The 24290-nt window shown below is 37.0% G+C and overlaps 1 protein-coding gene across 1 annotated transcript; it reads left to right on the plus strand.

Moving 5' to 3' along the window:
- The first annotated feature begins 6202 nt into the window (after nt 1-6202).
- On the plus strand, nt 6203-23886 carry LOC114458254 (tudor domain-containing protein 15-like). The gene is made up of 5 exons (XM_028440621.1): nt 6203-6300; nt 7370-7434; nt 12968-18241; nt 18355-18469; nt 23778-23886. The coding sequence occupies exons 2-4, from the start codon at nt 7403-7405 to the stop codon at nt 18443-18445; spliced, it is 5397 nt and encodes a 1798-aa protein (XP_028296422.1). The 5' UTR covers nt 6203-6300; nt 7370-7402; the 3' UTR covers nt 18446-18469; nt 23778-23886.
- The last annotated feature ends 404 nt before the right edge of the window (nt 23887-24290 follow it).

Consider the following 24290-nt stretch of genomic DNA (forward strand, 5'->3'; position numbering starts at 1 on the left):
ATGCGTCCCCATACTGCATTCAAAGGCTGTAATACCACCAAATGTATCATTGTACCAGTTGTTAGAGCTACTATGTTTACCAGGGAGCAAACATTTATTCCTGGTTATTGTTTTCCAGAGTTTTACTGGGATTTATTTACCGGTGATTAGTTTGTATCTCCTTCTCCTGTTCAGCTGACCAAAGTGAAACATAATGTTATTGTAGAGCTGCTGCTTCAAAACTACAATAAAAATAATTTCATTTGGAATAACAAATTCAAGTTTAAAAAACATCATGTAACCGTGGCAAATGTACGAGCATGAAGTTGCGATATTGCAAGATGCATGTGATCCTCTATTTGTATTGTATACATTCCTAACCAAAAGACCAGATCTTGAAAACCATCAAATATGGACGAAAATGGTTAATAAAAGTATGATGGATAAGTCATCATCTGACTAGAGAAATGTTTCCTACGTTGATTGAAAACTCTTGAATGTTAATATAGATACACGAGGGTCATGAGCATTATCCCAAAGGCTGTATAGGGCCGACAAAAAACCAATATTCATGTCGATGATCTGTAAAATCGTATTATTTTGAAGGCGACGTAATTGTCCCACAATGTATCATCAATTCACACTTTTAGCCGTGCGTGGCGGTCATTCGTGAGTCCATTTGTTCAATCGACTACATTTTCAGCTGTCATTTTTAGAGCATGTATTTTGGTTCCTGTGGTGAAGTGAAATCTTTTCAAAAATCTAAGACTCGGAGTTTGAAAAGAACCTGAAATCTTTACGTGAAAGTTCATGCTCTGTTGTTTCTCCTCAGGGAGAAAGGTGCCGCTGAGAAGACGAAGACGAACGGAGAGTGGCTGAAGAGACACCCAGAGGGATTCTGGGAGAAAAGAAGCCGACACGCATTCAAGCATCAAACCTGAGAGAGAGAGAGAGAGAGAGAGAGAGAGAGAGAGAGAGAGAGAGAGAGAGAGAGGGTGTGACAGTAGCTGGGTTTCCATTACAGATTTTTGCAAAATAAAAATCTCGACAAAGTATAGTTGCGCTTTGAGCGCGTTTCCATTGAATGTTGTTTTGGGCTGGAGCCTCGTAACTCCCATGAAATCTCATTCCGAGAGACATCGCTGCAGAAAGAAAAGACGGATGCTCAGAACCAACTTATAACACAACGTATTCCTTTGTTGTTTCACGCCTAATGTGGCACTAATCATTTTTAAGTATAACTCTAAGAATTGTCTCCGTCTCCTCTTCTGTCGACACGTACCGCGTCATGTTTTCTCTAAGAGCAGTGGTCACGTGACCTTGTACGTCACGTCCTGTGACGTGTGTTTGTGGGAAAAGTATTTTCACAGCGCTTTTGCCACACATTTTAATATGGAAACGTCTGAAATACCTCCTCATGAAAGTGTAAAAACCTTTTAGCGATGACTGAGTGTTTTTCCCAAAGGTTTTTTTCATTACCAGTTTTCATCGCGCTGTTTAGATTTTGCGCATTTCCAAGGGTAACGGAAACACAGCTACTGATAGACGTGTACAGATAGTGTTTGTGCAGATTTAACCACAAGAAACAAAACCACTGAGATCAAATGACCTTCATTCACAGCACAATCGCTCCCCGTCACTGAAGGAAAATCCCAGTGGAATGACAATCTAGAAGTATTTTCTGAAAAAACCTGAGGGTGAAAAAAAGGACTTCTGATTAGAGCAAATGTCAGTTAGGGGTGGGACGATATCTCAGCCAACGAGATCTCACGATATATTAACGTGTTGGCGTTGTTTTTTCCTTCAGGTTCGACACGACGACTCTCTCTCACTGTAAAAAAGTGTTGTTAGATTCAACTTTAAAAAATTCAGGCTATTTTTTCTAGGTTTTGTGAACTTATTGTTATTTTAAGTTGGTAAAAATTAGTGTGATGAAGCTGACCTAATTCAACAAAATTAAGTTGAATTTAGAAATTAAGTTTGACATACATGAAAGAAGACAGCAAAAGATTTACACCAGAATTTTTTACGATAAGTCATATTTAAAATGAAACCAATAAAAATTATTCTAGTTAGTCGATTTTAATATTATTAGCCAACTATTTATTTTTTTTTTTTTTAACAGTTTTTAATTATCAGCATTTCCTGAAAATTTCATCAAAATCCGTTCATAGCTTTTCAAGTTATCGTGTAAAGACAGACAGCGTCGCACTGCATTAGCTTAGCATTAGCATAGAACAGAACACTGATGATGAAGTCACTATTGATGACATCAGTTTGAACATTCTTGTAACACCAATGACATCACTGTTGACTCTGATGACATCACTGTTGATGACATCATCCGTGTTCTAAAACAATGTTTTGACAGGAGTTCCACAGTGTGGATTGGTGATTTCAAATTGGTTTTTAAATTGGTTTTGGAAAGACCAATCTACTCCAAAATTAAGGATGCACACACTCGGGGTATGCACAAGCTGCTGACAAAGTTTTAGGTCAATCAGACACTGCATCGCGGAGATATTCACTCCACAAACACACACGCACACATATGTTCCTTGCTTTTATAGATAGATAGATAGATAGATAGATAGATAGATAGATAGATAGAAGTAATCACATAATAGTTGCATGACATTAAAAAAAAAAAAATCACTTGAAGTTACACACTGTTTTTAATTTGTAGATTAAGCCTTTGGAAACCAACGTTTGAGAGACATTTAGCGGTTTAAGAGAGCCTGCTTTTCCACATATGAAAAAGCATTTGAAATTATGGAGACGGTACTTACGATATGAACAGGGGGTACACATGATTTGACAAAACAAAACAAAACAAGAAGGGGGCACATGGAACAAAAAAGATAAAGAAACACTGGTCTCGAGCACGTGTTTCAGACTTAACAAATCTGGCCCTAAGGCGCATGCAATTCAGCCTGCGGGACAAAAGTAAAAAATCACAAAGAAAACATGAATCGTTGTGTAAATTAGCAACTAATTAAAATGTAGATGAAACTCCAAATTAGTTCCCAGGGCTCAGTTTTTTTCTGCTTATATTATTTTTATTTGCATATTGTTGAAAGAAATCAAAATTTCTCCGAACTCCTGCAATTTTCCTCAAAATATTCCACAAGATTTCCCAAAATAAATAGAAATTGGTGATAAAACCAAGAAAATTTAAAGTGAAGATCCTGCAGACTCATATCAGTCATATCCTGTCATCATTTACGTGTGGAAAAGCAAACTAGGGCACAATAATATTGAAGTTAGTTGTTTTCCCATCTGAAATCTGTGGCCCATTTACGTTCAAACTGCTTCATATTTGGCCCCTGTACTAAAATGAGTTTGACACCCCTGGTCGAGGGTGTAGACCAAGATATGGGCAACTGGCGGCCCTTGGTCTAATTTTGAGCACCCCCCAAAACACAAACAAAATGACAAAAATATATAAAAAATGAAATAAACATATACAAAATGACTCCAAAAATACCCCACATTACAGAAATTGCACAAAGAGACAACAAAAATAACAGAAAAACGGATAAAACGACTCCAAAAAAAGTGATGAAAATGCACTAAAATAAAACGACTACCAAATGTATGCACAATTAACTGAAAAATGCACAAAACCACATAAAAATACAGAAAATGACTTCAAAAACAAAAAAAAAAACAACAATAATACACAAATACAAAATGACCCCTAAAAGACACAAAACAAACACAAAAATACATTGAATGAGCAAAAATGTACAAAATGACATCAATCACAGTTTTAAATGATGTGATGATGATGACAATGATGATGATGATGAAGAGCATATACTAGCTGTGATTTTAGTCTCGGTCCTTCTCGCAGTGGCACTTTTAAGTTTTTGCACTTTAACAAGGAAATAAAAATATACAGGTATATTGATTTAATAAATAACAAAAATAATACATATAAAATATTCATAATTTTGTCTTTTTTCTAAATGTTTCCATTTAGCCTCTGCTCCTATAAAAGCAGCATTTTATTGTATGTACTTTGCTATGGAAAGCCATTTGAGCATCAATTTCATATAGTATTGATCTCATGAACAAATATTGTGAGTATACAGTATTGTCCCACCCCTATTCATTATCGTTAAACTTCATACAGTTTATCTCCAGATGTTTGTGACTGAATTCTTTTCAGATTCTCCGTGTTTTGTAAAACAAAAACAAAAAAAAAAACAGTAATTTACTTCTGAATAAAATGTTACATAATCATGCTAACAGGATAGATATAGGGAGATTATGTAATATATTACATGATTATAAATTATATTTCAACATTATTTACTATATTGGTCAACCCCACTGCTTTTGATGCTGTTTTTTTTTTTTTTTTTGCAATATCAAATAAAAATTTTTTTTAAAAAAACATAATTTTATAATATCATGTAAATAAAGATGCTGGTCACTGCAAGTGTTGCATATTTAATGTGATGGATTTGATTATTTACATGGACAAAAGCTGGCTGTAGTGTGTAGTTAGTCCATGGTAAGATGGCCACTGATGGGCGTGTGTACAGTATTTCTATATTTCTATAGGACCAATGTTAGCATGATTATGTGTTTAAAACCTGTGGATAAAGCAAAGGAGAAGCAACAGATCCTTGTATTCTGTACAATACTAACATCTGATGTAACACTTTTAAATAATTCTGTGTGATTTCCCACATTAAAGCATCAACTGGAAAACTTGTATAAATGTTGTTCATATATTTAAATAAAAAAAAGATATTTGTTCCATCTTTGGACCAATCTTTGAATTGTGTGTTTATTATATTCAGAGACATCAGATTTTCACTTCAGAGTTCACCTTTGAACCACAATGTGTTGTTAGTTTCATTACTTTACAAACACTGCCCCCTGGTGGACTTCAAAAAAGTACATACAATTACAAGAAAAACACACAAAATGACTCCATGCATACATATTAACAATAAAATTACACAGAACGACAACAAAAGTGCACTCAATAACTCCTAATACACACAAAATACAATAAAAAAAGATGCTAAGTAAACCAAAAATCATATATTAACAACATAATTACACAAACTGATAAGAAAATACACAAAATAACTCCAGACATGCAAAATGATAATGAAATAACATAAAACCAGAACATATGTACATAACAATACTCCAAAAACTACAGAAACAGATACCAAAATAATGCAAAACACACAAAAAAGCAACCAAATTAACAAAATGACTCCCAAAACATGATAAACCACAGGGAGAGTTGCAAAAAATTGTGAAAAAAACAGCAACAATAACATACAAAATGACCCCATACATACAAAATGACAATAAAATTACACAGAACGACAACAAAAGTACACTCAATAACTCCAAATACACACAAAACACATTAAAAAAAGATGCAAAGTAAACCAAAAATCATATACTGACAACACAATCACACAAACTGACAAGAAAATACAGGAAATAGCTCCAGACATACTAAATGATAATGAAATTACATAAAACCAGAACATAAGTAAACAAAAATTACTAGAAAAACTACAGAAAAAGATACAAAAATAATGCAAAACACATAAAACAGCAACCAAATTAGCAAAATGACTTTCAAAACACATATAATGATAAACCACAAATAGAGTTGCACAAAATTATTCAAAAAGCGACAACAAAAACATACAAAATGACCAAAAAACACAAACTGACAACAAGCACAGACAAACCCTTTGTTCTTTCTTATTAATGTTCTTCTAATGCTGACATGAATGTTAATGTGGCCCAATCAGATCAGACATTAACTATTTTATTTGAGTCTATAGAAATAATGTTAATCATTTATTTATTATGTCTATTTAGTTATTTGTTTATTTTAAAAAAGAATAAATAAATAAATAAATAATAGTACTTGATATCCAAATATGTTGGTTCATATAAATTTCAGCATTTTTCTAATATCCAGTTTTTAAATGTGTTATTTTATTATTAAATCTTTGTCACTAAAACTCATGAAATCGACATTTTATTATTCATGGTTTTGAAATGATTTTAAAACAGTGGTCTAAAAAAATTTAATAATAATAATAATAATAATAATAATAATAATAATAATAATAATTTTAAATGAATGGGAAAGCTAAACGGTATGGCGTAATTATTAATAAAGTTAAAGAAAATAAAAGCGCGCATTTTAGTGGATTTATTTTGCGAATATTTCCGAACCGGAAGTAGATCCTCACGCACGTGTGTTCGGCCGCAGCGGTAAAAAGGTGAAGCTCAGCCAGAGGAAAGAGAACAAGTGTTCATGTTCATGTAAGTAAAGTCTGCCTCTTTAAAAGTTGCCATGCACAAGTTAAAGTTAAGTCTACTTCAAGTCTACAAAACTTTGAAGTCAATTTATAGCTTACGGTTTCTGTCTACGTGACTAGGCCGCGATCCTATCATTACGTCCGTTTTCTTCCTTAATATCTTTGATAAAACACCACAAACTTGTCGTTGGAAGTGATGAAAGTGTACAATTTATTGTTTTTAAAACATGTATCTGTTGTGATAATTGATATTCCGTGGCTGTTGAAACGAAAATTGAAAGTAATGTTATAAACGCATCGGTTCTCCAGCTAACTAGGGGTCACCGACGTTAGCTAGTGTTACCCCCTCATTAAACTTGTTCAAAAAAAAAAAAAAACTCTTTTGATTCTTTTTCATAATAACTTTATATTTTTCACATGACTGATTTTTGTGTTTGATTGTGTAACATTATTAAAATATTGATGTCAATTATGCATTTTATGCTAAATTAGACGAGTTTCCATGTCGACTAGTTCATTACAAGAGGTTTTCCTCATAGTTTAATTAAACACAATCTTCACGGTCAAAACAATGATTTTAAAACTTTAGTTTGCATTTAATATATATTTGTGGAAATACAAGATGTTTTCCAAGCATTTATTTAGTTTAAAGCACTGAACAGCAAACATTTGGACAATAAACAGTACATGTCAACAGGCATGGCATATATATATATATATATATATCAGAGATGGTGAGTAACAGAGTAAAAACACAGTTATTATACTTGAGTAGGTTTTCCAGGTATCTGTACTTTACATTTGCATTTTATTTTAAGAATTGTTTACTTAATTCAATATTACACAGATAACTGTTCATTTTACCAACTTTTTTAAACTGTCTTGTTACATTCTTTACGGAAGAAAAGAGACGAGAATATGATGGAGGAAATAAAAAAAATAATAAAAACAAACAAAGGATAAAGCAGATGTAACTCACTCATGGTGAGTTTACTACATTAATGCAGTTGATGGTGACAAAAAGTTTCCCTTTCAAACCAAGGTGGTCGTTAAATCTGCCGTGTTTTTTACAGGTTGTTTGTGATGACGCCAGACGTTGTGCTGTCATGCTGCCCAATCAGACCTTAGAAAACCTGAGGTAAGGACAACTATATTTTTTCTCTAAATGGCGATATATATATATACGATATAAATGTGATCATTTTATTTAAAAAAAAGTTTTACCAGAAAGACAATTCAGGGTTAAATTTGCTGACTCAAAATGCCACACAGGCTAAAATAACATCATACTACTTTAAGATTGGTAAAAAAGAATAATAACTTGTGCGTGTATCACAAACGTCGATAACTAGGAGGCCCAAATGTAAATACACAAAATTACTAGAAAAACACAAATAAACAGAGAAATACACAAAAGAACACCACAAATACTTAATAGAACAATCACCTACTCTAAAGGAGAAAAATACACAATGGAACAACAAAAATCCAAGAACGACATACACACCAGAAAATACACAAAACGGCTCAGAACTAATCCAGAACTACTGAAAAATCCACAAAAGAACAACAAAAATACATAGGAAAACCAAATACACGATAGGAGTGAAAAAAAAAATAAACACAATGGGGCATTTATTAACAAAGCTGTGCATTATGAGTCCCTTTTTTGCTGTTTTCTCCTGTTAGGGACAGCACGTGTGAGTGAGTTCTGTGGTGTGGTTTTATTTTATGCAAAATAAGCAATGAAAAAAATTAGATATAGGCAATATTGTTATATTCTATATTGTCAAAATTGAATACTCAATATCTCTTGAATCTTGATAAATGCCCAGCCCTAGTGTGGAGTATTTTTTAAAGTCTGAGTTTGCATGAAACTAAAATACGTAGGCTTTTTCATCCTCCTCATAAGAAATATTTTTAACTAGTAGTATTTAATGGTTGTTATTGTTATGTGTGACCTGGAATTTATTTATTGGCAGTTTTTAAAGCCTTCAATAAAAATCCATAGCAAAAAAGTTTAATTCTTAGCAGTGTCTGAATAGTCCCCCCATCTCCTTTCCTATCCACTTTTCCTTAACCCCCGGAAGTGTTAGAGTGGCGGCCATGATAAGGAGCATTCCAATTCTTTATAAGCTAAGGAAAGGAGGCTAAATGCGTAATTTATAACCTCCTTTAGCCTTGGAAACACTGATGCATCCTTTACCAAAGAAGACAACATAATGCTGACCCACAATTCATTGCGGCGACAACATTTAAAGGAACGCGCACACTCTAGTGTTCACAGAAACTCTCAATGACTAAAAAGGGATGGAGATCATGTAAGTTTCCAATGCAATAATATGCCTTGAACAACTTTAAATAATCTAAAACCCATATTTTATGATCTGCAGGCATATCAGATTATAACTGACATAAAACAGACACTCTGTTGTTCAAGAAAAAGGGATCAGAGACATTGTTAGTAGGGATACACCGAATATTTGGTGGTCGAAAGTATTCTTCCCAATATTGCAAAAAAAAAAAGCCACATTCGGCCTTCGGTTTAGTGAAAATCAAGGCCGAATAGTAGCGTGACACAATCAAGCAACGTGCAGTAATTTTGAGTCGGAAAAGTGTGCGCGCGTTGCTACAGAACTAGCAGCAGCTCCTCCTTTCCACACACAAACACAGCCAGACTCTCTCCTTACCGCTCTCCGTCGTCAGTAACCACGTACAAGTTGGAAGCCGTCCAATTCCACAACCGAGTCAGTTGTTAGCGCTGTGAGCCACAAATCTGTAAACATCACCATCGTTTCCTCCTCAGTTCACAAGCAATGTCGGGTCTCGCTGCATAGGCTGGTGTAGCATTAGCCTGGAGTGCTGACAGCTGATGTGTGTAATCAATGGGTCCGTGGCTCCAAGCAGTGACTCCCAACATGATTAGCAGCAGAAAAAGTAGTGCAGTTTGGGCGTCCAGTAGTACAATTTGCATTTACATATATGGCAATTAAGTAAAATATATAATCTTAATTAAACCGCTGTGTTTGTTTTAACTGTTAGATAGTTGGAGAGGGAGGAGCTTGCATTCTAGCAGGCATGTTAGGTGATGTCACCTGCCAACGTGGGCATAATCCAACTCGCCCGTTTGGAGCTCACTTTTTACAAAATGTGGAATAACAAGGGAGGGAGGAAACAGAACTTTTTACTAGGGTTGGGCATCATTTGGATTTTAACGATTCTGTTTTCGATTCTTGTTCTGAACGATTCTCGATTCCGATTCTTTGAGTTGCGCAGGTCACAGATTTCACAGAAGAATTTTTTAATTTTAAAAAGCTTTTACACATGCCATTTTTATTAATTCACTTAGTTGATATAGTTTAATTTGGTTGCTGTACTGTAACTAGGATATTCAATTACAAAGGTCCCCAACTGGAACTGTAAAAGTGAAACTTGCTGAAATACAACTACAAACAAGTTGGCAGCATCTAAAAAACAAAGAGCTACAGGTAGATGTGAAACTAAATAAAACAAACTCAAACCCTGACAAATCAGTCAACAATTCTTGTTGAGAAAGATTATCATTATTCTGGATACAGTAAAAACAGAAACTATAAAAAATTGTTATTTTGTGAACCTGTTTATATTGTAGGGAAGATATTATATACATAAATGTAGTTGGAGTCTAAAGCCACAAAAAACACCTTTAAAAAGAAAATAGACTAGTGTAAGACCTCTTTACAGTTATTTGGGTCATTCTGCGCTTGCGCGGAATGACGGCGGCCCGGACCACAGCCGACACTATTTCATAAGAGCCTTAAAAGACATGGATATAATGAAGAGTTGATGGACAGAGGCATAAAGATGCGGACTTTCACACGGACACACTTATTAAACACACACGGACCTCGGTAAATGAAAGAGGCTTCACCGGCGGGCTGACACTAGGACCCAGAGGCAGAGTAAATGCGTCCCCGTACTGCATTCACAGGCTGTAATATCACCAGTTTATTATTTTCCCAGTTGTTAGAGCTACTATCTTTATCAGGAAGCAACTATTTATTCCTGGTGATTGTTTTCCAGAGTTTTACTGGGATTTTTACCGGTGATTAGTTCATATCTCTCATCTCCGCGGTCCAAACTAAAACTGTAGCCAGACGCGCACACACTCTCTCTCACACGCACACCCTGCAGTCGCGTTCTGAACGCATCTTATACAAACAGAGCAAGTCGCGGAAAAAAACTAGTGCGGGCAATTAGGAATCTAAAAAATTAATCAAAATGCAAACATCCTCGTAACGGTTCTGGAACCGGACGGTAGGAACTGGTTCCTATTTGGAATCGGTTCTTGGTGCCCAACCCTACTTTTTACACTTTGGCCCTCTGAATGAGGCTAAAGGGATGTATATCACTGTAGCAAAACAAAGTATTATTGTTCATCAAACCTTCCCTTTAATGCACTTTAGTTTTTTTTTTGGAATGTTTTGCATGTTTTGTTTTATTTGAAGGGCTAATATAAATGAAAAACTTTGTTGTGCTTTCTTTTGAAAAGCAAAGGATACTGGAATATTTAAAAAACGTCATAATATTCAATAAACATTTACTTTCTTTAAAAAACATGTCTAAAAATGTATTTGAGGTTATTTATGCACTATTAAAAAAAAATAATGAAAGACTTTACAACCGCATTCGGTATTTGGCCAAGCGTTTATTTTTGGTTCGGCTACAAATTTTCATTTCGGTACAGCCCTAATTTTTAGCCACATTGTTATATTCAACATATTTCATTTACCTAGGAATGCTTTGTGTGGTTGTACATGTAAATGTCTACAATGTTATGTAGGCCTACAGCTTGCATAAATGTAACAATTTCATAAAATCTTACTTATTTTAGATTAAAGTTCATTAGTGAGTGGAAGGCGAGTGTGAGCAACCATTCTCAATGTGACGTTCTTTTAGTTTCACTTTTGTTCGTCGTAGCCTCTTTTCCTTTGATTTACATTCAAACCTTGTGATATTTTAGATTATATCAGCGGCTAGAGGCGCAAAGGAAAGTGTTAGAAATGCACTTTTAGTCCATTTTTGGAAACTAACCTTCACCACTTAGTGGAAGTGCGTTTGATTGTCAAAACAACTTAATGGCCTTTTTCTAACTCTTGTAGAAAAGTCTTCTAACACCTTTCCTTAACTATGTGATGGCATGGACAGGTTTAAGGAAAAGTGGGTAGGAAAAAGAGACAGGAGGGAATATTCAGATGCAGCCCTTGTTTTCACCTTTCACATAATAATGAAGTCTTGTAAAGGCCTGGGCAGATAACAGATTTTGCTGGACGATATATTGTCCCACAATTTTTTTTCGATAAACGATATTATTGTTGATTATTTAATTATTTTTTTTAGATCAAAATAACCACTAATGTAATGAACTCATATCAAAAAAGCAAGTACACCCTTTCAAATGCAATCAACTTGTATTTCTCATTAGCATTTTTTTAACCATTGTAATTAGAATGTCAAGAACTTTTAAGTATTTTAAACTAAAACAATTAAAATAAAATGGACAGTCTCTGTTAGCAAAAAATTGCACTTTAATAAATATTACATGCAAAAACAATAAAATAGACCCTGTCTCTTTTAAGAAAAAAAATCCTCAAATGCAAAACCACACCCAACCAAAGCAATAAATAAAATGGTTTATCAAGTCTCTCTCAAAAAACAAAATTGCACTTGCAATAAATATTAAACATTGAGGCACAGAGGTATATAGATGTACATTCCTAAACAGGTAACACTTCCAATCCAGTTAGAACCTTTGTAAACAAAAACGCTAACGGCCCCGCCTCCCTGTATTTCATTCTGTTCCGTTTTCATTCAGTCTTAAACCATACAGAATGGACCAATTAGTTTCTGGTTTACTCCGTTTATTCCGCTATGGAACAAACATGCAGGTGCTGAGGGTGAACCTCCTTATCATCCAGACTATTTGGAGGCGAAAGACGAGGAAAACAAAATACTTAGACTTAGCTTGGTTGCTAGCCCCGCTCGGCGTCACGCTTCTGCTTCCAATCACATCGCTTACGTCTCCTCCGCTGGCGGACACCGCGGGTGTGAGGCTCCGCTGGCGGACACCGCGGGTGTGAGGCTCCGCTGGCGGACACCGCGGGTGTGAGGCTCCGCTGGCGGACACCGCGGGTGTGAGGCTCCGCTGGCGGACACCGCGGGTGTGAATATTTTTGACGATAAAATATCGCACATTCCGAATACCGAGCCCGGCAAACTTACCGAGTTCATTTTATTTACCGTCCGGTTAATTGATTTATCGGCCCAGGCCTAGTCTTGTAACAATTTCACTTTTTTAAAGAGCAGAAAGTTTTCCTCGCTTTCATTTTCAATATAAATGTTCTAATAATGAGATTCATTCCAACATTTACGAAGTTTTAATTAAAAAAAATGGCCTTTTGTTTTTTTTTTTATTTTACATTTGATTAACTGATATTTCTCTTTATAACATTTATGTATATTTGTAATGTGTCCCACATTTGGCTTGGTTTTCAAAACCTCCTGGATTTACTCATAGAATTAACGCTTTATTTATTTATTTATTTGTTAACCAAACATTAAGTTTAAGAGCAAAGAGTAGAGGAGTACAATTGATTAAAAAAGTTGATAATCAAAGCCACTTTATTTAACAGGTCTCAAGATTCTAAAGTGTCAAAGGAATCTCTCCTTTGGTCGGTGAACTTGAAGTTGACTCACTTGGACTGGACGCCCGAGGCTACTTTGGTACACTTTCAGGGTCACTATCTTAATACATGTGAACTGGACTATAAAATTCTCCATGGAGAAATACAAAGGACAGCAAAGACAAAAGCAGAGGTGGATATCGGCGAGTTCTGCCTCGTAGAAGACGTGACTTCTGCCAGCTGGTTCAGAGGAAGAGTTCAGGGCCAAACCAATGACTTGTTTGAGGTCTACCTCATAGATCATGGAAACATCTTGACTGTTGATGCCACCTACAGACCACACGTTTCCAGCGAGCTCTTCACCCTGCCTCCAAAAGTTGTCTGCGGCTTCTTTGCCAATGTCCTCCTGGTTCGCAATTGTCCTCACTTGTTGGTGGACAAATATTTTTCATGCTTGGTTGGACAAAGCATCACAGGATATGTTCAAGCCCGTCTTCCCTATGAGGTGCTTGTTCTGGAGGTTCCTGACATCAACAGTGACCTTGTTCTACATGGCTTTGGGAGGCTCGTGGACAGAGATACATTTCTCCTTTTGGTTGAGTTGCTCACAGAGGTGACGGTCAAACGGAGTATGGAATCAGAAATCGACACACCCTTTGATCAGTCAAAGGAAGTAGAGCTTTTCATCAAACCATCCTTCTGGACAAAATACAAAGATGTTTTGAAATGTGCTGAATCAAAGTTGATTTGTGGGACTCGTGCAAAAGTACAACTAACTGCGGCACTTTACCACAGGATGTTTTTCTTTCAAATGGTCGGTGTGGAACGTGAACTCTGTAAGATTTCGGAGAAGTTGGCTTTGATGTGTGAGCACGGAAACCAACAACAGAGAAGAGGTTCTGCAGAGAAAATCAGCTTGTTGTGCTCGGTCAAGGGAAAAGATGGAAATTGGTACAGAGGTTTTCTATCATTTTTTCCAGTGAGCAGTCATGTCAAAGTACTTTTTGTTGACTACGGATTCTTTGAAACCGTCAGCGTTGACAATATCCGAAGGTTGCCTGAAGAGTTTTTACTAACACCAATAATGGCGTTACCCTGCTCACTGTCTATGAAGGGTCAGGTGAAGATGCCAAAGTCTCAACTGCTAAATTTACTGAAGTCAAGCTTGCAAGGAGGAGTGTTGGATGTGGAAATCAGTGGTTTTGATGATGAACACCATCTTTACTATCTAACTGTGTCTGGTGTTGAAGACGATCCTGTGAAGGAACCACAGCCCTTTCAAATGGCTCCCCTAACCAAGGCAGAGTCATTGTCTGAAGGTAATCAGTTATCAACTCAGCAAGACTTGATGAACAAAGAGTTTTTTTTTAGGAAATTACTGGAAGAAGCGATGACGGCTGAAGGGTTGGGAGCAGACTCCGTCTTTGAGGGTTTTGTTGTCGGTGCCCAAAATCCAAACAAGTTCTGGATAAGAACACAGAAACGAAACGATGAGTTCAATGAAATGATGGCAGGTATTGGGGATTACTTTCGTCAAGTCAAGCTTGATGAAGAAATTCTCTTGAACCCTGAGCCTCGGGATCTGTGTTGTGCAATGTATGAGAAGGACATGCATTTTTACAGAGCTGTCGTGACAGACAAGCTTGTCCATGGTGCTGAGGTTTTGTTCATTGATTTTGGCAACATTGAAAAAGTGCCAACCATGTTGATCAAGAACATACCCAAGGCATTTGCCAAAATACCCGGATTTGCAATTGATTGCACTCTTGCTAATTTGATACTTTGCGATGATATCTGGCCTGTTGCTGTGTGTGACTTTTTCAGACAAGCTGTGTTTAACAAATCGTTGCAAGTCCATGTCGTGCAGATGGAAAAAAATCAACTTGCAGTTGACCTCAATGAGATGGAAAGGGGGGAAAGCCAGAGTATAGCCAAGCTTTTGGTTACTTCAGACAAAGCCGAGTATATTTCTCTGAAGTCTGTTGTGCACAGTGACGCAAATGAAACCAAAAACGTAAAGTACTCCCAAAAAAGAGCAACAGCCATTGGAAGAACAACAAAGCAGATAAAAAAAAGCAATAAAAATGACAAAAAAGCTCCAGTTGCAAGAACTTTCAAAGCTTTGGAGATCAAGCCTGGGTGGATGTTAACCATTCGCTGTTTTTCTTTCATATCCGTGAAAGACTTTTGGTGCCAGTCCCTCAACAAGGCCTCTGAATTGAAGGTTTTGAATGATAAAATCCATCAATATTACTCTGCTCACACAGTAGCCCTGCAGGCTGAAGATTCATGTTGCGTTGCCAAGTCACCTGTTGATAATAAATGGTACAGAGGTTTAATCACAGAGAGAGAAAACCGTTTTGCCACAGTTTTGCTGGTTGACTATGGCTATACCATCCAAGTGGATCAACAATATCTTCAGGCAATAATGCCAGAATTTGTTCATTTGGAAAGACAAGCGTTCAGGTGCTGCCTTTACAACCCTCAAACCTCTGCCGGCTTCAAGGATTTTTGTGACTGGAGTCCAGTGATGTGTAAGCTCAAAAACATTGTGCGTAACCACACTGATGGTATGCAATGCCTTGTGGTTTCGCAGTTAGACAATGAAAACCAAGGAATGTACTATGTTGTTGACCTTCATGACAGCCAAACGCAGCAGAGCTTAATAAACAGCGTGATTAAACTGGGCATTACAATGCAAGAGACAGCAAAGGAGCAGTCAGCTGTGAGTCCAGAATCGTTTATTTTCTCCTCATATGATCTAAGACCTGGAATGGAAGAACAGGTCTTTGTCACACATGTCAGCAATCAGTGGGAGGTTTATTGTCACCTTGAGAGAAATGCTGATATCATCCACAAACTTGAGGAGAACATCTCTGAGTTGAGTCATGAGCTCAACAATGACAGCACCAGAACTGTTGTACAGATGTTGTGTTTGGCGAAGTACTTGGATGGAAATTGGTACCGTGCTGTGTTGCAAAACAATCCCTCTCCATTTCATGTCAGTGTCGTTTATGTGGATTATGGAAACACACACGTGTTGGAGAAAAGTGAGGTCATGTCCATTCCCAAGGGTTGTGCAGATTTGTTGTATACCCCAATGCAAGCTTTGAGGTTTCACCTTGATTTGGTGCCAAAGGAAGAGAGCAGTGTGAATGTCAAAGAATGGTTGAAAAAAGCAGTCCTCAACAAGTCAGCACGGGCTATCATAGTTGGTTTGAATGAAAGTGGTTCATTTAATGTTGAGCTGTTCTGTGAGGAGAGGAGCATCAATGAGAAAGTAAAGGAGCTCTTTCATAAAATAGAAAAGGAGACATTTTCAAGAGTATCGGTTCATGTTGATACCAAAAACAAGGAAGCTCAAACAAGGGAAAGAAAAGCTTCAAAGAAACCTATTCCTCTGAAATCTGAGCGAAAAAAAAAAAAAGCGAAAAAAGTCTACCAACAGCCTCAGAATTGCAAGAAGAAAACTGTTTGTCCAGCTGCACCAATGCCACATAAGAAACTCAGAGCTGGTTTTAGGGCAAAGTGTTTTGTCTCCCACTTTGATTCAGCAAACAGTTTTTTTTTACAGCTGTCAGATGATGAGTCAGCAATCTTGAAAATGGTAGAAGATCTAAATTCACTAACCTTCAGGCATCCCTTGGCGAAGACAAAATGTCTGAGTATCGGTGATCTTGTTTTGGCACAGTATGAGGAAGATGGTGCACTATATCGTGCAGAGATAAAGGATTATGAGAAAAGTTTCACTTGTTGCGTGAATTTTGTGGACTATGGTAACTCGGCTATCGTAAAGAACGAAGGAATCTATCCCGTTCCAAAAGAGTTTTTATCTCTGCCCAGATTCAGTATACCTTGTTCCCTTTTAGACACGTGCAACAAAAATGACTTTTTAACAGATTCCAAAGTGCAGAAGCCATTATTGGTAGAGTTTGTCCATCAGAGCAGGTGCACCTGGAATGTCAAAGTTCAGATTCTTGAAGACGAGGCAGTAGAAGAAGTCTTGCCTGAAAAGAAAGTGTCTCCTACATGTTTAATTGAAACCAATGTATGTGCGAGATCCAGCAAAAACAAAAGTATTAAAGATATATGTGAGAACCAAACAAGTCAAAAGTCTTCGACTGTTGAAGTGACGAATCTCGAAGTAACGAATGATGACGTAAAATCCTTTACACCAATATTCATTAAAGCCAAAGCAAAGGAGCAAGCAATTCTGTTGTCTGCAGTTGGTGTTGGACGTTTTTATGCAAGGCTGAAAAGGACCAATAACATGCTGATTTCATTGGAACACCACATTACTCAGGAATTGTATGAACATAAGATGCTAATAAGTGAAGATATCAAGAAGGGCCTTGAATGTGTAGTTCAAGTTCATGAAAATTTGTTTCAAAGGGCTGTGGTTCAGCAAACGTTTGGTGAAAAATCCAAGGTCTTCCTGCTGGATCATGGTATCACAATGGATATTTCAACGTCTTCCATCAGACAGCAGCACTGCAACTACTTGAAAAGAATACCCAATTTTGCTGTTCTTTGTGAGATTAACTGCCTTGAGTGCAACAAGAGAGATGATGCTCAAAGGCTGTGGCAAGAGATTTTCAAACCGGCCACAGGCAAAGAAGTGGAGCTTGTTTTTTTGGAGTATAATGAAGTTGATCAATTTTGGATGGTGGAAATGATCAAGGATCAACTGTTCCTCATGGACAGTGATGAAGCCTCAGTGAGCCTGGACAAGGAGATCAAGTTGTCCATTGAAAGTGCAGAACAGGAGCGTGCTTCTGATTCATACACACTTCTGAAACCTCTTTTTTCTCCTTCAGAGATCAAGTCATATATGGGTTATGTCACTGCTGTCACATCACCCTTTGACTTCAACATTGTTATAGAAGACTCATCCCTTGCCTTCAAAAAGTTGCCCATCATGGTGGATGATGGCTTAGAAGGGAAACGTCTTTCTAAAGACACTTTGGAGTTTAAATCTAATAACTTTCCTAACCATGAGGATTCATCGTGTAACAAGCCTCTTTCAAAGAAAACCAACCTCCTAACTGTCTACCCCTGCCTCATCCGGGGGGTGAAACCTGTTGGGGAAACTAACGAGTGGAGCGATGAAACGATTGGATTTTTCAGACAGCATTTGTACTGGAAACGCCTGCAGATCTTCTTGAAGGAGTTTCTCTGGGGCAAACACTGGGGAGTGGACGTTCTTGTCGATGGCAGCCATGTTGCAAAGAAGCTTGTTGATGCCGGACATGCAGAATACACTGACGTCCTCCTAGAACTCAGGTATGACCTTATCCCTATATATCTCTTAAAACTCTCTTAATTTAAAACAAACAACTGTTGTGTAAGTGTGAGTGCACAGATCTCATTCTTAGAATATCACTTTTTTTGTTCAGATTTTTGGAGCCACTCGAAGATCCTCATCTAGAGTCCAACACAGATGAAGATCGCTATGAAAACAAGAAGGTCTCGGATCAGCAACAGTAAAGTTTGGCTCTGGAGAACCAAATTGTGAGTGAAAACCCCTTATAATCAAGACAAAATAGATTATGCTTCTTCTTGTACTGCACAGCAACTACTGATTTCAATTAGGGATGTAACGATTAATCGTAAGGCAGTTAAAAATCGATTCATAGGTATCACGGTTAATATCGATTTTCTGAAAATTGAATCGCAGTACTTTTTTTAACCAGCAGAGGGCGCTATCCACAAGTGTAGGCAGCGGGCGGAGTCTGCTAATACTTTCTTTCTGGCCGCCTTCTATGCTTAAATATGTTAATAAATGATTCATTACCCCTTTAGCACCGAAAAAATATCTGTAATATTACTTGAATATCTGTAAAAGTCACGTTTTTCTATTAGCTCTGTCTGCTAGCATAGCTTCTCTTCTTCACTGCAAGATATCTGCATGCCAACTGACCACTGTGTTACCAGCGCCCTCTTTTTTTTTTTTTTTTAAAGTCCAATTGTTAAGGCACAAAATACAGTTTCAGTTGCACTTTAAAAAAAAAACGAAAGAACTATTATGCAGTTTTGCATTGTTTATTATAGAACCAGAATTTAAATTAATAGGCTTCATTTTCATTTGTATTATTCCTTTATTTATTTCATTCAAGATTTATTTTTAGTTAAATTGCATTGTTTTGAATAGTTTATCAAGGAATTCTTTTGACAATGAAAAATAAAAGGAAAATAGTACCGTACTTTTTAGTTTTTTTTCCCCCAAAAAAAATTTGTCTACAGTCCCATTTTGTAAAATTAACCGTGAGAGAATCGTATCGTGAATCCAGTATCGTGAATCGAATCGTATCGGGAGTTGAGTGAATCGTTACATCCCTAATTTCAATGCTTTCCTGCTACCTCATGCTATTAGAGCTGGGCAATATAAATCAAAAACAACTTTAGTCTGTGTCTTTATAAGGGACAACAATCCTTCTCATGCCGGTTAGCGCCGCTAGCTCTTCCATCTTATTGGATATTGCCCCCATGCGACATCCCCACCGTTTCGTCCTCCGTTCACGGGGATGTCGAGTTTTGTGCTGCATAGGTTGGCATAGCATTAGTACGGAGTGCTAACAGCTGATTCAGCTCTGAACAATCCAAGCGGTATTTCCCGACACGATTGCAAAAATTGCAGACACAAGCTGCAGAAAAAATAGTGCAGTTTGAGCACCCATGTTTGAAAAAAAATAAAGGAACACACTAAAAATTAAAAAAAAAAAATAAGTAAACAATAGAGGTGCACTGATTGCAATTTTCTGGCCAATCACCAAATTCCGATTTTTGCCAATCCCGGTTTTTTTTTTTTTTTTTTTTTTAAAAGAGGATGCACCTTGAATATTCCAATCTTATTTTATTGTAAAACATTGAACAATATCCACAAAACAATGCAAACTTGTTGTTTTAACTGCTCATGAGGTAATCTCAAATAATCATCAAATACTCAATCACTTTTTTTAGTCTTTCATTTTTCACATTTTAAAAACAAACAAAATGTGTTCATCAGGTTACACTGCAGATTTGTTTTCAGCTTTTTGCCAATAATAAAGTTCACAGTAAGAATATGCGATATATCGTCAAAAACATTCTCAACGGGAAAAATGTCATCCCACGATAGAAACGATAAATGCCCATGTCGGAAATTAGCGAGGGCCACCGGCCATTTGTCCCTCAATTTAGTCAAGAATGCCCATAAAAACCTTGTTCCAGGGGCCAAAATTCCCCACAAGTTTATCAACAATTTATTATTCTCTGGAGCGAAATGCTGTTCACGGCAGCGGAGCCTCCACGTGCTGCAATACATCATGAACCGCTACTTGGTCAAAACCAGACCATCCAACAAAGTGAACCAATCCAAGTTCCTCCGTCAGATCCACTCAAAGTTCCTACAAACATGGGGACAGATGAACCTGTAGCAATGATTATGAAGTGGAAACTCAACTAAAGCTAACTAAGCTAACACACAGACTGGGCTAAGAGCTAATGCTAACCACTCCATATAAGGAATAGACCAAGTAAAAAGATTAAAAGAACACATCTTACAGTTATAAAGCCACAGAAAGCCATCAATTTGTTTATGGTCAGATTTAACACTTGTATGGAAGGATAAAAGCTAACATGTCACACGTTGTATGAAATAAATGTTGGCATAAATACTAATGTCAGTATTTACTATTTTTAATTATATTTCACATGTTCTCAAGACAAGGCTGGTTCCATTAGACTAATGTAACTATTGAGATTATTACACCAAAATATGCTGAATGATTAAATCATCAGCTTGATCTGGTTTAATTATAGGAAATCAGAGTTATTTATCAATCATAACTTCATGTAACTCATTATCAGATAAATTAAACAAGTTTCAGCAGCAGTAAAAACATTAATGAAGTTATTTGTGCTTTTCATGCGCTTTTTTTAGAGAATTTAATTTCATTTTAAGTGAGGAAATAAATGAATTACATACAGTAGCACTAATAGAGTGACCCACGTGCACTAATACATTCCATTGTATATCAGCCCATGAGCTCTTTGAGTCAGCAGCTATTGTAGCCTTTTTTGATGTCTAGTGTTGCTGTATTCAAATGTATTTGTGGTTGTAAGGAACCTGTTTACACTTTAATTTGGGAATTGTTTTATTTATTTATATTTTTTTATTTATCGTGATGTTTATCGTTATTGTGATAAATACCAGAAATTATCGGGATCATATTTCTTTTTAGTCCTTACTGCCCATCCCTAGTGCACAGAAGTATTTTGGTTTAACAAATAAAGAAAATCACAGGGTTTGGGGTAGGTCCTAAATTAATAATCTACAGGACAAACTAAAAAAAACATCTTAAACCACCAATAAAGTGTCCTGAGTTTTAGCTTTCCTTGTTGTGCCAAAAATTTAAAAAAAATGTCAAAATGCAGCAGCTTTGTAGATATTTAAATGTAAAAATATCAATCTAAAAATAATCTGCAGCAGTTTACAAGATAAAAGCTCTTAAATAGGGATGCACCAAATGTTCGGTAACCGAATATAATCTGCCAAATATTGCCAAAAAAGCCACATTCAGCCTTTGGTGGAGTGAGTTTAAAGCAAGGCCGAATAGTAGCGTATGACGCAATCAAACAACGTGCAGAAAAGTGTGTGCACGTTGCTGCAGAACCAGAGCAACAAAACAGGAGCAGCTCCTCCATTCCGCACACAAACACAGCCATACTCTCTCCTTTCCGCTCTCCGTCCTCCGTCACCACGTAAAAGTTGGAAGCCATCCAATTCCACAGCCGACTCCTTTGTTAACGCTGTGAGCCACAAATTCGTAAACATCCCCTTAGTTTCCTATTCAGTTCACAAGCAATGTCGGATCTCGCTGCATAGGCTGGTGTAGCATTAGCATGGAGTGCTAACAGCTGATGTGTGTAAACAATGGGTCCGTGGCTCCAAGCAGTGACTCCCAACACGATCAGCAGCAGAAAAAGTAGAGCAGTTTGGGGGTCCAGTAGTGCAGTTCGCATTTACATATATGGCAATAAAGCATCATTTATTATATTTAATTTATTATATTTTATTCTGCTTCGGCCACCAATTTTCAGTTTCGGTGCATCCCTACTCCTAAAAGTGTGTAACATTTTCATAAGTCAACGGGTAGTGACAGAATGAACATGGCACAAGTTAGTCGTTCTCACACTTATTATAGTCACTTGTTCATTAGTGGCAGCTTTTTTATTCATGTCCAAAGCCATGAACTGATCATTTTCTTTATAGTCGCTTGCCTTGCTTCACTGCTCATAAGCTCTAACAGCAGTCCACCCTTTGTTTGCTTCGTTAGCTTTAGGGCTGTCAAAATTGCTCAAAAATGAAGTTCGAGTATTCCTTCTAAAAAAAAACCCAGTATTCGAAGTATTTGAATATCATTGTTTTTTTATTTTAATTGACAGAAAATTTGGTGGCGCATGTTGTCATGTCACTACTTGTTTTGTTTTCAACATTTGACAACCTTGAACGTATTTGTGCCCGCACCTCACACTCTCTGCGCATAACCACACATAGCAGGCTTCAGTCAGTGATTGAAACATTTTTACAGTATAGAACTGAACGGTCCAAGCGAGCTACTTTTTTAATGAATATATATTTACTCAAGTACAGTGAAATAAAAAAAGGCTACTTACATTCTTGGTGCTTGTATAAAAAAAAAGGAAACAAAACTGACTATTCCGTTGTATTTTTAGTGTGCGTTGTCACTGGTGTCGGATCAGACCTACAGGTTATTTGCCAAAAACACAAGACGGTCAACATTTGAAGGGGCCAGTGCTGATCTCTTTTTATTTACTATATTTCCAGCGGTGGGAAATACGCGTTCAGAATGCCATCTGAGCGACGTGAGGGTATCTCCCAGAGCCCAGAGATTTCCACCACATGAGAGGATTTTGTTGCGCAGGAATTGGAGACTCTTACTCATACATCGACATCTCTTTTTGGAGCAGCAGGCTGATGTCCTTCTGGTCTGGTCTGTCCGTGCAATAGGTGTCTCAGAAGAGACACCCCATAGCAGATAACGCAGTTTTCTCAGCAGGTTGCGTTTGCTGATCACGGGGTTGTTCGCTAACGGCCTCACTGCCTGTGCCTTCTGCCACATTCACTTGTTTCATCTCCTCCAGAATAGCCACCTGCCGTCTCTGCTCTTCTTTCAAAATGAACGAGGCGATGAAAGCATGGATCCAGGTAACTCGCTTTGTTAAGCAGCAGAAATGCGCCCTTTTCCTCACAATAACGCTTCTCCAGATCTGTGGCGATCTTTGTCTTCATCTCTGACAATGCCGGTGGTTCTGGTCCGTCTGGCGTTGCTTTTTCAGTTGTGCGAGCAGTATATGTATTAAAGGCAGCGCAGCCTACGCTGTTGGGTGTTTGTCATTTGAAAGTGCCCTTGTTGCCACTTTAAAGGGTTTAAGGGCCTCTTGCACCTGCAATAAAAAAGTAAATATAATTCGTTGATATTATAGGACAGTTTTGCATTTGTCCAGCCTTTTACTGTACATTTCATACACTATGCCTACCTTCTCCATTAGGGACCATTCGCTTGTGGTCAGCTCCATTCTTGACAGTTTTTTCTCGAAGATGACAGCAGACAGCGCTGCTTGTTGCTCCGATGCACCGCAGATCATTTAACCCTAACCCTTCATGTTTCATACTAAACTGCTTGTTCTCACTCCTAAGAGCACACGGGTATTTAAAATGTAATTAACAATATTTTTTATGCACATAAAAGTAATTTGAATGTAAAAGTTGTAAAAATTGTTTATTAATTTATTTGTGTATGTTTTCCTGGTACAGATGTGCGTCCTCTGAAGATGGACCGGTTCAAGCTCAAGGATTCTTTAGATGAGGTCTTTTTTTCCAAAAGTGTAGTTCTTTATCCTAAGTTGGAGTTTGTTACCGACTCTAAAATGTATACTTTTATGTTCCATTTTCATGGTTTGTGTAATGTAACTTTTGGTGTTCGTTTCATGTTTTTAGCGTTGATGTTGCAAATGTTTATAATTATTTTTGTGCAGTAGTAATGTATCGGTTGTTCATAATTAACCATAAAAAAAGTAAAGTAATCCATCGATGTCATATATTTTTTTCTTTTTACCTGGAAATTATGTGATATTAAATTCTTTAACACTAACGTTCATGTTTTTTCAGGAAAAGGTTCAGTCTTAATACAATTATAGGAAAAACTGAACAAAAAGTGATAGTCCGGCAGTGAATGAGCAGGTTTTTTTTCCACACACGCTGCAGTGTTAAGAGTGCGCCACTGGGAGGTGCTGTAGTTCAGTTTATATTTAGGCTGAAGCTTATTGA

The sequence above is a fragment of the Gouania willdenowi genome, assembly GCF_900634775.1.
Source record: "Gouania willdenowi chromosome 24 unlocalized genomic scaffold, fGouWil2.1 scaffold_320_arrow_ctg1, whole genome shotgun sequence".
In the NCBI taxonomy this organism is placed as follows: domain Eukaryota; kingdom Metazoa; phylum Chordata; class Actinopteri; order Blenniiformes; family Gobiesocidae; genus Gouania; species Gouania willdenowi.